The sequence below is a fragment of the Berghia stephanieae genome, chromosome 4, assembly GCF_034508935.2.
Source record: "Berghia stephanieae isolate SIO BIC M18660-M18661 chromosome 4, UCSD_Bste_1.3, whole genome shotgun sequence".
Lineage (NCBI taxonomy): Eukaryota > Metazoa > Mollusca > Gastropoda > Nudibranchia > Aeolidiidae > Berghia > Berghia stephanieae.
The window spans coordinates 30,535,911-30,548,376 of record NC_088363.1 but is presented as its reverse complement, the minus strand read 5'-3'; the positions used below and the strand labels follow the sequence as shown (position 1 = coordinate 30,548,376).

The window sequence follows — 12,466 nt, the reverse complement described above, 5'->3', positions numbered from 1 at the left end:
TCGAAGGTTGTTGTTTTAAAGATAATTTCTATCACTATGTGTGTTTCGTCTGATATTGTTTTGAATGGTGGAATAATAATAATAATAATAATAATAATAATACAGTGCAAATCGCTTAATCAGAACAAAGTGATACGAAGCTGTGGACTGTAAATAAGTAAACAAAAATAAATAAAACATAAATAAACAAAAATGAATATATAACAGCTTCAAAAAAGAACAAAATACTAAACAAGGAACGATTCAGGCTCAAACCCTTCTTCATTCAACAACAAAAAAACAATAAAGACATGAATAGGAAATTCAGATTGACGACAGATACATTTCTCTGTATAAAATAACTCTTTCTAATAATAATACATTTCGATCAAATCCAAAACACACCAACGGTCAACAAATAAAATAGCAATCGATTGATGCATTGTTAATAATAATGAATCTACTGTCTAAATCTATCATCAGATAATGAGCATCTAATTCTACTGAAAATTAACACAAACTTCCGGGGCACATGAACATTGGAAGTGCGTTGGATATTTGCACCAAAGGTCAAAAAGATCAAAATGGTATACAGAAAATTCGTGAAATAAAGTTTGAGTAGTCCACCCTTTTTTTTTCAATCCAACAAGGCCGTGGAACAAGTTTATAATTAAAACTTTGGCAGCCACTCTAGAATTTTGTTGTAATAAAGAACTGCGGCGTCCAAACCCCAAACGAAATCAAGATGGTTATAAGCAGCGATGTTGTACGAGCCTTTAATATTTGGCAGTGTGGAATTTAAAATGGCCACCTCTTTTGGGTCTGCCATCCAGTCTCTGGATCCACTGAACAAAAGTGATGGAACTGCTACTTTAGTGACGTCATATAATGGCGGAGTAGCATTACCATAATGCTTCATGTTTTCCTCGGGAGAGCCAAAGTCATACAAGGCGAATCGTTTCTGTCTATACATCTGAGTATAGTGAACCAAGTCTTTAACGGACGCACCGGCAGGAGTATGGTCTAAGTAAACTTCGACTCTGGATATGTTTAGATTTGAAATGTCAGGGCCAGTAAGGAGAAATATAATGTCGTTACATATCCATTCTGTTAGGTTTGTGATACAGTAGGTGTCGACCAATGCCTCAACTAAGTCATTATGTGGTAAATAATCTCGACGTCCAAGGATATCATAGATCATCGGATCAGTAAAAACGCTCAAATATTTCATTGGTGATTTCATGTTTTGAATGCTCATTATGGGAGCTAGTCCAACAAACAGTCGAATTTTCTTTTGATATTCCGGTTTTTGTGAAAGCATGATGAAGGCCACGATGGTACCCTGGGAGTGACCCACATAGTAGAGGGAGGGCTGGCCAGTCTTATTGAGAATAAAATCTATGAAAGCAGGCGTATCATATATTCCCATTTCATGAAAACTCCAATCCCAAAAACGTTCATCATCGGGTTTAAGAGTGACGTGTTTCTGAGAATAAATATTTCCTCGGCTGTTTCCCATCCACACGTCATAACCATTATCTGCCAGAATAAACCCTAGACTATCATTTGCAAAATTCATCACCCAATCACAAGCTGAAGAAATGAATCCATGCTGCAAAAATATAGCAGGTCTCGGTTCTTTGCTTGTACGATTTTTCTTTCCATAAGGAATGCGGTGCAAATCAAGTAGGAATCCATCTTGAGTCTTTACGGCGTGTCTCTCAACCGGGTAGCCCTGGCTTAGAATGAGCTGCGTCATGTTTTTATGTGCATCCGGATCACGCTTGTATTGAAATCCACGAGATTCAAGGTTAAACTTCAACGATTTGCTGATTTCTTCAATACGATTATGTTGAAACTGTTCCCTTGATCGTGCGACGATTACATATTTATTCTCATTGTTTTCTAAAGTTGATTTTGACTTCAGCAAGGTCTTCACTTTATCAATAAAGATATCCTGTTTTGCCCAAGCTCTATCATATTTTTGTGTCCATACCTCATTTGAGGTAGAGTAGGCTTTGCTGAGATAAGAAAAGGTCAAGATAAAGCATAATCCTAACAGACGCTTGCAACCCATTGCAATCGTTTTGGCAAAGTCGTTATGTTTTATTTATTATTTCGAAATATAATAATTGGAATGTTCCGTCATAACAAATCACTGCATTTATGATCCTGAGAATTGGAATCATTTAATTAAGATACGCTTTTGCTGTGATTGGAAAATGAAAATTTACTTTGGTGGTCAGTCTGAAGTTAATATAATATGTTTATCTTCATTTGAAGATATTGAAAAGAGGTCGAAGGTTATCAGTAAATGGTTTGATAAAGACAGGTTTAGGCCTCCAGTGAAGGCCACAAGTCCACGAATAGAATGTAGTATAATATTGTAATTGTACCAGTTTTTGAAAGTAGAGGTACTCGTGTAAACTGATTTTTATTTAGAAATTTAGTGAAAATGTTCATTGGACCTACCCCCCCCCTCCCTCTCTCTCTCTCTCTCTCTCTCTCTCTCTCTCTCTCTCTCTCTCTCTCTCTCTCTCTCTCTCTCTCTCTCTCTCCCGGAGTTCTAGTCACCCTGCATTAGAACTACTTGTTCCTGGGTGGGGTTCCCTACCTCCACAGTGGGCAGGGAGGTACTTACCGTGTCTTCTATCCCCTTATATCTGTTTTCCAACTTGCTTTCTGTCTTTGTCTTGGAGAGATTGCTCGGTTTTGTCCCGACCCTGGCCGGAGTCCTTGACTGGGAGGGAAACAGTCAAATGCATAGTTATTGTTTTGGGAGATGATCTTTTTTTTCCTTGTAAATCATCTCTCTGTTATGTGTTATTATATTTGTTATTTTTAATGTATAATGCAAACATTTGAATGTTTTCCTCTTTGTTGGATTTTGTGCTTGTGTCTGGATGAGACTTATAGGTGATCTCAAACTCAGTGCATTGGTGGTATGCTCTTGGAATCTACATTTGATCCCTATTAGTTCCCAGTTCCCCTATGTCTTACCTTTTCTTGGTTGCTTTAATTGTAATTCTAGAACTTTTTACTATCCCATTTTCTTCCTTTTTTCTTCCTTCTGATATGACCTTAATGTGTTGCAAGCGCCGTAAAACCCTTAAAAACAAAAACAAAAAACAAAACAACTACTTGTTCTCGTTTTTTTATCTGAACTTTGATTTGAGTTTAGGACAACTGGACGGTAATGGATACTTTAATAACGTCTCAGCTCAGCCCTGCTATTAACGACCCTGAACATTTCTAGAGCGCAATCTATCTTTGGAAGACGCTCTGTGCGTATAATTTGAAGAATGCATCAAGCAAGACATACTGTACTTATCCTCGTGGAGCGTGAGCAGCACATACGATCGATCTACGTGGATCTATCGTGATCAGACGCCATCTTTGTTACTTGATCCCACATCCAACCCTGTTGTTTCGTTTCCTTTTCGATTCTGTTCCTTCGGGCCTCTATCGGTCACCCCATTCCTGTCTTGACTCTTTGATTGGGATCGATCTAAAGGATGTCCTTGGTATAGCCTCAGCATCATTCTATGCACATCATCAAATCCACATCGTCTGCTTTCAAATATACTGCACATTTATAGGCTTCATTGACGTATCTCTAACAGATGTACTTGATGAGGTTTTTTGTTTGTTTGTTTTTTTGTGTGTGGGTTTATACTCTGATTGATAGAATTAGATGAGAACTAATCATCAAAATTGTTGTATAAAAACAATAACAAAGAGCTGAGTGACGTCAATGTCGTTCCATGTATATGTAGCTTGCTTTTGGGTGGGGAAAATCATGTTTGAATCATAACCAATCGAGTACATGCCAACTCGTCGGATTAGGCTGCCTTCCAGTTTGTGAAGGAGGCCCAAAGTTTCAGGTATTGATATTATCATTATAGTCTCGGGTAAGGCTGTAAAACTGAGTGCATACTTAGTGTGCCATAGATGCGAAACATTTCTGTAATTTACTCACACAAAAAAACATTGAAACATACCAGCAAACAAAACTACCTGTAATCTAAAACGTTTATATTACTATTCAACCATTGATTTAGTGAGAACTGATCATCCAAAGGCGTTCTAAAAACAATAACAAAGAAACTCCGTGTGTTGTTTCACTTTGTTGTTGATAGGAAATTGAAAGGAATTTTAATTCCGAAATAAAACGTTCGTGTTCTACTCCTGTATGGTTAGGCAAATAAAACGAGTGAGTAGTGAGTAAAACGAGAAACCGTCTAATCGTTTTGTATTGGCTGAAGAGGAGTTTAGAGCCCGAACTGTCTCTTAGTGACTATTTTGTTCTGCTTATATTTTTATTTTATTTTTCTTCAACTAGTTTAGTCGTTTTTGTTATAACCTTATTTCTTTTCCCCCAAAGCCTATTGCAGCTTAATTTGCCATATCGTATATTTATTTGGCAAATTTAAATTATCCGCATGATGGAAGAAAAGAATATTTAATTGCAATTTTTAATGGTTGAAATATCCAGCAATACACTCAAATCAGTAGGGAAGAAAAGTCGTGACGTCAAATCCTCTACTCTTTTGGTTCCTAGATCCTTAGGAGCGTGTTTGTAACCAGTCCTTCGGAGTACTAATGATGAATAGGTTACACAGGGGTGGCATAACTGTTTTGGTAGCAGTTCAGTATGCATTGGCAGATTCTTAGGATTACGGGACGTGCAAGAGCGATGATGGATGATTTTTAATGACGACCAGCACTTTTTAGACTAGAAAATAAGATGCCATCACTCTGAAACCAGAAAATCAATTATACAAGGTGTGTATCCAGTCCTCCGAAAGAATAGTTTTACACTTCCAATGAAATAGGAACCAGTTTTTTATATCACAATTTTCTTCGCTTTTGAATTTTAAAATGTATATTAATATAACAGCTTTAACAAGGAACTTAACATAGAGCAAAACATCGGCAGTCATAGAGGTTTGGGTTTGGATTCTGCGATTTCCTCTCAATGTGCTCAAAACAGTTTACAAGCGGTCGCAACCAACAACAACATTTAACTTGTACGACGAGGCATCCAATCTGTAAGACGCTATTATATTTTTTTTTCGACACAAGACAACGCTGTTACCAGTCATGTCATCATTTTACACCTGAGTTCGGTGAAGGAATGTCGTTAATAAAGAGCCTTTTCTAATGACCAGATTTTACCCCGTCCAGAACGGGACTTCAACTGAGGTTTTACAGATCCGAAAGCGAATGTCATAACACTAGGCCAACATTGCCACACCGCCTAAATCATTTGGGGATCCCGATAGCTCAGTTTGGGGGGGGGGGGGCGGGGGCGGTGATAGCTCAGTTGGTAGAGCACTCGCTTCATGAGCAAAGAGACTGAGATCCATCCAGGTGAAGTCGAGATTGTATTTTCTGACCCCTTCCCGTGTCCACCCAGCAGTGATTGGGTAGCTGGGTCTGTTAGATCTGGGGGAAAGTAATCCAATCCAAAGGGTAGAAAGTAATTGCTAATGCCGGTTTCACGCTACAGAAATCGGAATAAACTCCAACTTTATGGGCATAGTAGCAAGTTAACCTATACAATCGACGAAAGACGAGAAAGAAAACCAAGGTCTGTCGTAAGACTCTGAGAGACAGAACTTCGTTTTCTTACTCTTCGATCGTTGAAGGATGGGAACGTAATTGTTAACTTGCTAATGGGTCAGGAGGATGATCTAAATAATTATTGGGTTCGAGGATTGGAGCTGGTGATTAAGTACTTCGACAATATTACAGTGATTAAGAAAGGCATTTTTTGCACAATTTCTCAACTCATCGGAGATGGGTGTTATGTTCCGCTTTACGTCCCAACCGTGTTAAGCTTTAAAACATATACATATACATTATATATATATGTATATATATATATATATATATATATATATATATATATATATATATATATATATATATATATATATATATATTATATATATAATATCCTTTTTCCTTTTTAAAATAATTTATTTATTTATTAAATTATTTTTATTTATTGACGAAAGAGATAAAAATCGACTCTCAACTGCTGTAAACTGTAATAAAACTATAGATGGGTATCAACCATACACTGTTCTGTCAACAAAACAAACCACACTCTTTGTATTTTTATTTTGTGGTTTGTGACTCAGACTCTTTTTCTAAATGGTCCAAACGAACCATTACAACTAGTTCAGGCCTTGGAATTTGCTTTTTCAAGATAGGTAGTTTGTGAAATAATTTTAGAGGGTTTTTGAATACACATTAAACTTAAAAACCCACAACTTTGGATTTAGATGAGGGCCATTCCACGTCAAGTGGACCAAGGCAAGGGTGGGAACCACACCCCTTTTGATTTTCCTCAAACTTGGCTCAATTGAAGATACTTATGAGACACGAAGAAAACCAAATTTTCAGTTCAGAATATGGATATTTGAAATTTTTACAATATTTTGAAATTTTGTCTCAAAACGAGTCAAAATCAAATTTGCTCGTGGGTCCATTTTTTAGAGGCTATAACTATAACTTTTTTTTTTATTAATTATTAATCAAGCTAACTCTCTCAAATTTGGTAATCCTGTACAACTTTTAGCATAGATTACAATTATTCGAAGGAAAATGAAAATATTTATCAACTTTTGGAGTTATCTGCCCTTGAATATGGCTCCCCGTGCTGTTCGACAAAAAAATGAATTTTTTCAATATTTTTTTTCATGACTTTGATGTTTCATTTTTGGTCATAGATGATTTGTATATCAATAAATAACATATGGCCCAACATAATACAGCAAAAATATGGGTCTAGTACTACAAATTTTCGAACAATAACGCATAGCGTACTGCGATGTGCACCAAAATCGCAAATATTTGTCAACTTCAAGGCTCAAGACGGTCAAAGATGTCGGCTGGGATCTTTTTCAAAATTTGATGTATTGTGCAGATACACTATTTCTATAAGTATAAGCACATGGAAGCTTTCCTTGTATTTTGAGGTGCTTCATGGTAAAAATCACATGCAAAGAACCTAAGTATATCAATCTTAAGTTACAAAGGGGGATAACTCAATAAATTATTTAAACCCCCAAAATCGACTTAAATTACATTACACAGATAACAAACAAAGCTTAAAATATTTGGCTTATGACAAACTCTTAACAGATAATAAATTCAATGCTTTCAGTTTATCTATTTTTGAAAAAAGTGTGAAATAATGCATCAACAGTTCAATAATTGTAGACTACACACTCATTCAGATATATCAGGGTGGCATGAATGAAAAAAAAAAATCCAGCTCTTTTAGATTTATCATTTTGTGTTGGAATGTTCTCCAGTTAAAAATAGCTTGTGAAAAAAGTGAGAAAGTTAAAAAAGAAGAAAGGACTTAATGCTGAACCCGATTCTAAAAGAGGTCAAGGAATAGCAGATAGGGAGTTGCATTTTTATAACATCGATGAATATTCGCGGCTGTGTCCTGGAAAGAATGACTGTGTTTCAATCACAATTGATGGGGAAAAAAACTTAGTGCAAAAGCTTTTGATACTTGTTAATTTGAATGAACTGCATGCTGAATTTTTTAAAAAGTACCTACCCTCAATATGATATTGGTTTTTCAAAATTCTCTGACCTTAGACCCAATGGTGCATTACTGTAAGACCATAAGGAACGCATTCAGTTTGTGTTTGTGAAATACATCAAAATACAAAATTAAACATATATAGCTGTTCTATGGATAAATTCACTACTTTGAATAATTAAATAAAAGTGTGTAACATTGAAAATCCAGAATATATGCTTCATCGTTGTAAAAAATGTGCAACAGACAATCCGAAAGCATTTCTTTCATTTTGTGGCCAATATAGAGTTTGTGACTGCAGGATGCATAAATTTGATCAGAACATCAGAATTTTCCTCAGAGAGGTCAACTACAGTTACTATATTCCACTTTCATTCTTGATCATAAATCGCTGCTACATACATGCCTACTCGAAAAGAAATTTGGTTGACATCTTCACTCATACTCATATCAAGAAATGAAATGCCCGTGCCATGATCCACAGAAATTCTACTAAAAGATAGTTTTTTAAATAGATATTGGTCTAAAACAACAATGATGACTCTGTGTTCCAAGAATTCTCTGTGCTGATTCAAAACATGTAGTGGGGTTATAGAATTAGCCTTCACTTCTTCAGAAGTCTCATAAATCTTATGTCATGTACGTTGCTAGAGCACCATTCATAAAGTTGTTTTGGGCATAACATCTGGTTGTCATATAGAGCTTGTAGACTTGTTCAAGGTGCTAACTGTTTCACAGTTTCCCTAATGCGATCACTGGGTGATTTCCTCATGGATTGTTGCAAAAGTGACATTCCACATGAAATCCAAAATCTTCATGATGATGACATAGGATTGAAAATTTTTGTAGTTTTTATATTGTGATGCTGCTCCATCACTGAAGTAAATCACTTTAAGGAGAGATGACTTCAAATGTCCCACCATCTGTCTTATAAATGTGTGCACTGTTGCAATGTTATGTGATATATAGTCTAACGATCCAAAAACTAATGTGATTTAATTTTCCATTCTCCTTGTAATAGAACAAAAGTATTAGGTGTCGATTGTGTATTGTCCTAATGACGTCCCTGGACAGATCTTGAATGATAAAAGAATAACTTTCAGCAAAATCTAATAGAACGATGGCTACGGTATTATCATTCAGGGTGTCTTTCACATGGTTTAGACATGCAGCTTGAGACTTTGCAATAAAACGATGTGGTGTAAGGTCATGAATTGTTTTAAAGATTTTTTCAGTAATATTTTCAACAGTATCTTCCAGTATTAATAAAGCAGCTCTGTCAGTATGCACCACTGTTTGAATGTAAGCATATCACAGAGATCAAGATCATTTTGAGAAAAGAGATTATTAAGAAATGCTTTCAGATTGTCTGTTGCAGGACATTTTTCACAAAGATGAAGCATACATTCTAGATTTTCAATGTTACACACTATTTTTTTACGTAATTATTCAGATTAGTGACATTTATCCCAGGAACAGCTAATATGATTAGTTTTGAATTTTGATGCATTCCAATAACAAAAGCTGAATGCCTTCCTTTTGGTCCTACAGTAATATATTATTTAGGCCTAAGTTCACAGAATTTTGATCAACCAATATTATACTGAGTTATTGAGGGTACTTTTTAAAAGATTCCGTATGCAGTTCATTCAAATTAACAAGTATCAAACGCTTTTGCACTTTAGTCTTTTCACCATCAATTGTGACTGAAACATAGTCTTTCTTTCCAGGACACAGCCGCGAATATTCATCAATGTTATAAAAATTCAATTACCTTTTCTTTAATCTCATCTGCTATTCTTGGACCTCTTTTAGAATCGGGTTCAGCAAAAATTCCTTCTCCTTTTTTAACTTTCTCACTTTTTTCACAAGCTATTTTTAACTGGAGAACATTCCAATACACAAAATGATAAATCTAAAGAAGCTGGACATTTTTTTTCATTCATGCCACCCTGATATATCTGAATGAGTGTGTAGTCTACAATTATTGAACTGTTGATGCATTATTTCGCACTTTTTTTCAAAAATAAATAAACTGAAAGCATTGAATTTATTATCTTTTAAGAGTTTGTCATAAGCCAAATATTTTAAGCTTTGTTTGTTATCTGTGTAATGTAATATAAGTCAATTTTGGGGGTTTAAATAATTTATTGAGTTATCCCCCTTTGTAACTTAGATTGATATACTTAGGTTCATTTATACCATGAAGCACCTCAAAATACAAGGAAAGCTTCCATGTGCTTATAGAAATAGTGTATCTGCACAATATATCAAATTTTGAAAAAAATCCCAGCCGACATCTTTGACCGTTTTAAGCCTTGAAGTTGACAAAAAATTTGCGATTTTGGTGCACGTCGCAGTACACTATGTGTTATTGTTCGAAAATTTGTAGTACTAGACCCATATTTTTGCTATATTATGTTGGACCATATGTTATTTATTGAGATACAAATCATCAATGCCCAAAAATGAAACATTAAAGTCATGAAAAAAAATATTGAAAAAATTCATTTTTTTGCTGAACAGCACGGGGAGCCATATTCAAGGGCAGTTAACTCCAAAAGTTGATAAATATTTTCATTTTCCTTCGTATAATTGTAATCTATGCTAAAAGTTGTACAGGATTACCAAATTTGAGAGAGTTAGCTTGATTAATAAAAAAGTTATAGCCTCTCAAAAATGGACCCACGAGCAAATTTGATTTTGACTCGTTTTGAGACAAAATTTCAAAAAATTGTAAAAATTTCAAATATCCATATTCTGAACTGAAAATTTGGTTTTCTTCATGTCTCATAAGTATCTTCAATTGAGCCAAGTTTGAGGAAAATCAAAAGGGGTGTGGTTCCCAATTTCCCAAAATTTGGTCCACTTGACATGGAATGGCCCATGACTGACTGATTTGAATGATTTTAATTTTGATTTTACTGAAATTACTTGATGAGCAATCACAAGAAAGTGCATAATGAAAAATGAACTATTATTAAATAAACTAACAAACTCCTCTAACTTCATAATCTATTCCCAGTATTTAGCTTTTCTTCTTTCCCTTATTTTTTTTGTTTTATTTACTATCCTATTCGATGTAAAATTTCCTTTCGACCTACCACACTGATATATCCATAACATTTTCACCAACTCCAATAATAATAATCATTGCCAAATAACCTGGTTACAACAAACAAGGTGCGTCCATGTTCTTTCTTACCCCCACCCCCTTCTACCACACTGATATATCCATAACATTTTCACCAACTCCAATAATAATAATCATTGCCAAATAACCTGGTTACAACAAACAAGGTGCGTCCATGTCCTTTCTTACCCCCACCCCCTTTTTTTCAGCTTTGCAAACGACACTAAACTCCAATGAATCGATCATCCTTCCCTAAACTCTTCGGCCTCCGGAATAATGTAGTCAGAACCATTCTGTAGAAAACTAATTCTACCTTTTCCCTTGTTCTACCCCCCCCCCTTTCTCATACAGTGCATCCAACCCAATCCCACATATAGATAGATAATACAGACAGCCCCCTTCCCATCACCCTGATACAAACGGAGACGGAGACGGTAAGGAATACCAACATAAAGGACAAAAAATCACACCAAGGAAAAATGCAAAGTACCACCGTTTAGTAATTTGATTTACCTTATAGCTTAACTATAGCTGGAGTAGAGAACACAGACCCTATTTCGGCTCTTAAAGATCATGTGGCAATTAAAACCATCTAATGATAATAATACTACTAATACTAACCATACAAAATAACAACCGTTCCCCCCCCCCCCCCCCACCCAACCAAAAATCCCCACTCATACTTAACCCAACAAAATAATAATAACAAACTTTCAAGAAAAAGACGTGGCACATGAGTGTAAATATGATATAATTTTTTAAAATAAATTAAATAACAATGAATCAAAGCTTCCGATGCGGCCTCGGCGAACTCAGCGCAATGGTCCATGACAAAGGCAGCGCAAGGCAATGTGTGTGCCGCGCAGCATGCCGGAGGGGTCTGGTCCCGCCCAACCCGCCTGAAGCTCGTGGACCTCATGTATACAGATGAGATCAGTCGAGGCCGACTCGGAAAGAAAAATATGTCTAATATTAAAACGTACACCTTGTACACCCACAGTCACAATCCCCCCCCCCCCCCATGATTCTAACTTTAATGAAAACCTTAACTATGTTTATAGTGTAATAAAATAACCAATGCTGCATAGGGAAAGACCACGTGCACAGTAGTTAAAGCAGCGAATGACGCTCGGCTAGAGAGCAGGAAAGTGGTTTGCCACCCTTGGACTCCTTAGGGAGCAAGGGAATAGGTTACTAACAAATTAATCAAAAGTTTCTCTTTAAAAAACATAACCACCTTCATTACCAGTTCCAATCTGTCCCCATAATTTAGCAATAGCCCAAGAACAACAACCGACTACAACAATAGATAAGCCCACAAGATGATTGGTCCGTGTACTCAACATCCCACCAATAGAAACATTTCAGAAACCTCCCCCCCCCCCCCCCCCCCCACCCAACCTAAAATTTAAACCTAACCTCCCTTCCACTTGTAACCCCATATTATAGAAGTTCGAGTATTCTGGTCAGCTGATAGGCTGCAGACTTTCAACTTCCACCAATCAAAACCCACAGAATCCAACACCCCCCTATTAAACCTCTATCAGTCCCAGACAAATTTATCTAAACAACATTACAAACAGCTCTTAATCATCATTAAACCGACTAACCGATTGGTTCAGGATCCTTGCGATCCACCAATCAGAACATCACAATTTATCGCCTCTCCACATCCAACCGTGATCTGCTATTTAATTATCTAAAAGAGTAACAAAATTAATTACAAACCACCAACCCACTATATCCCCTAACTGCCCAATTAACCCCTCACCCTCCATGAACGC

At 36.1% G+C, this 12,466-nt stretch overlaps 2 protein-coding genes across 4 annotated transcripts in view; one reads left to right on the top strand and one right to left on the bottom strand.

Annotated features, from left to right (window-relative positions):
• Nucleotides 1-649: 649 nt before the first annotated feature.
• LOC144971747 (lysosomal acid lipase/cholesteryl ester hydrolase-like) lies at nt 650-2,056 on the bottom strand. Its single transcript, XM_078912820.1, has one exon. It carries the CDS (start codon nt 2,054-2,056, stop codon nt 650-652), a length of 1,407 nt encoding a protein of 468 aa, XP_078768946.1.
• Nucleotides 2,057-6,039: 3,983 nt separating this feature from the next.
• Nucleotides 6,040-12,466, top strand: part of LOC144970400 (geranylgeranyl pyrophosphate synthase-like) — a 30,862-nt gene continuing 24,435 nt past the window's right edge. The window contains exons 1-2 of one of the 3 annotated variants that reach the window (XM_078909989.1): nt 6,075-6,200; nt 11,034-11,116. The gene's annotated coding sequence lies outside the window, so the exon portion shown is untranslated. Of the gene's footprint in view, nt 6,201-11,033; nt 11,117-12,466 lie in introns of all 3 variants that reach the window. The other 2 variants (XM_078909985.1, XM_078909986.1) reach the window with 2 other exon arrangements.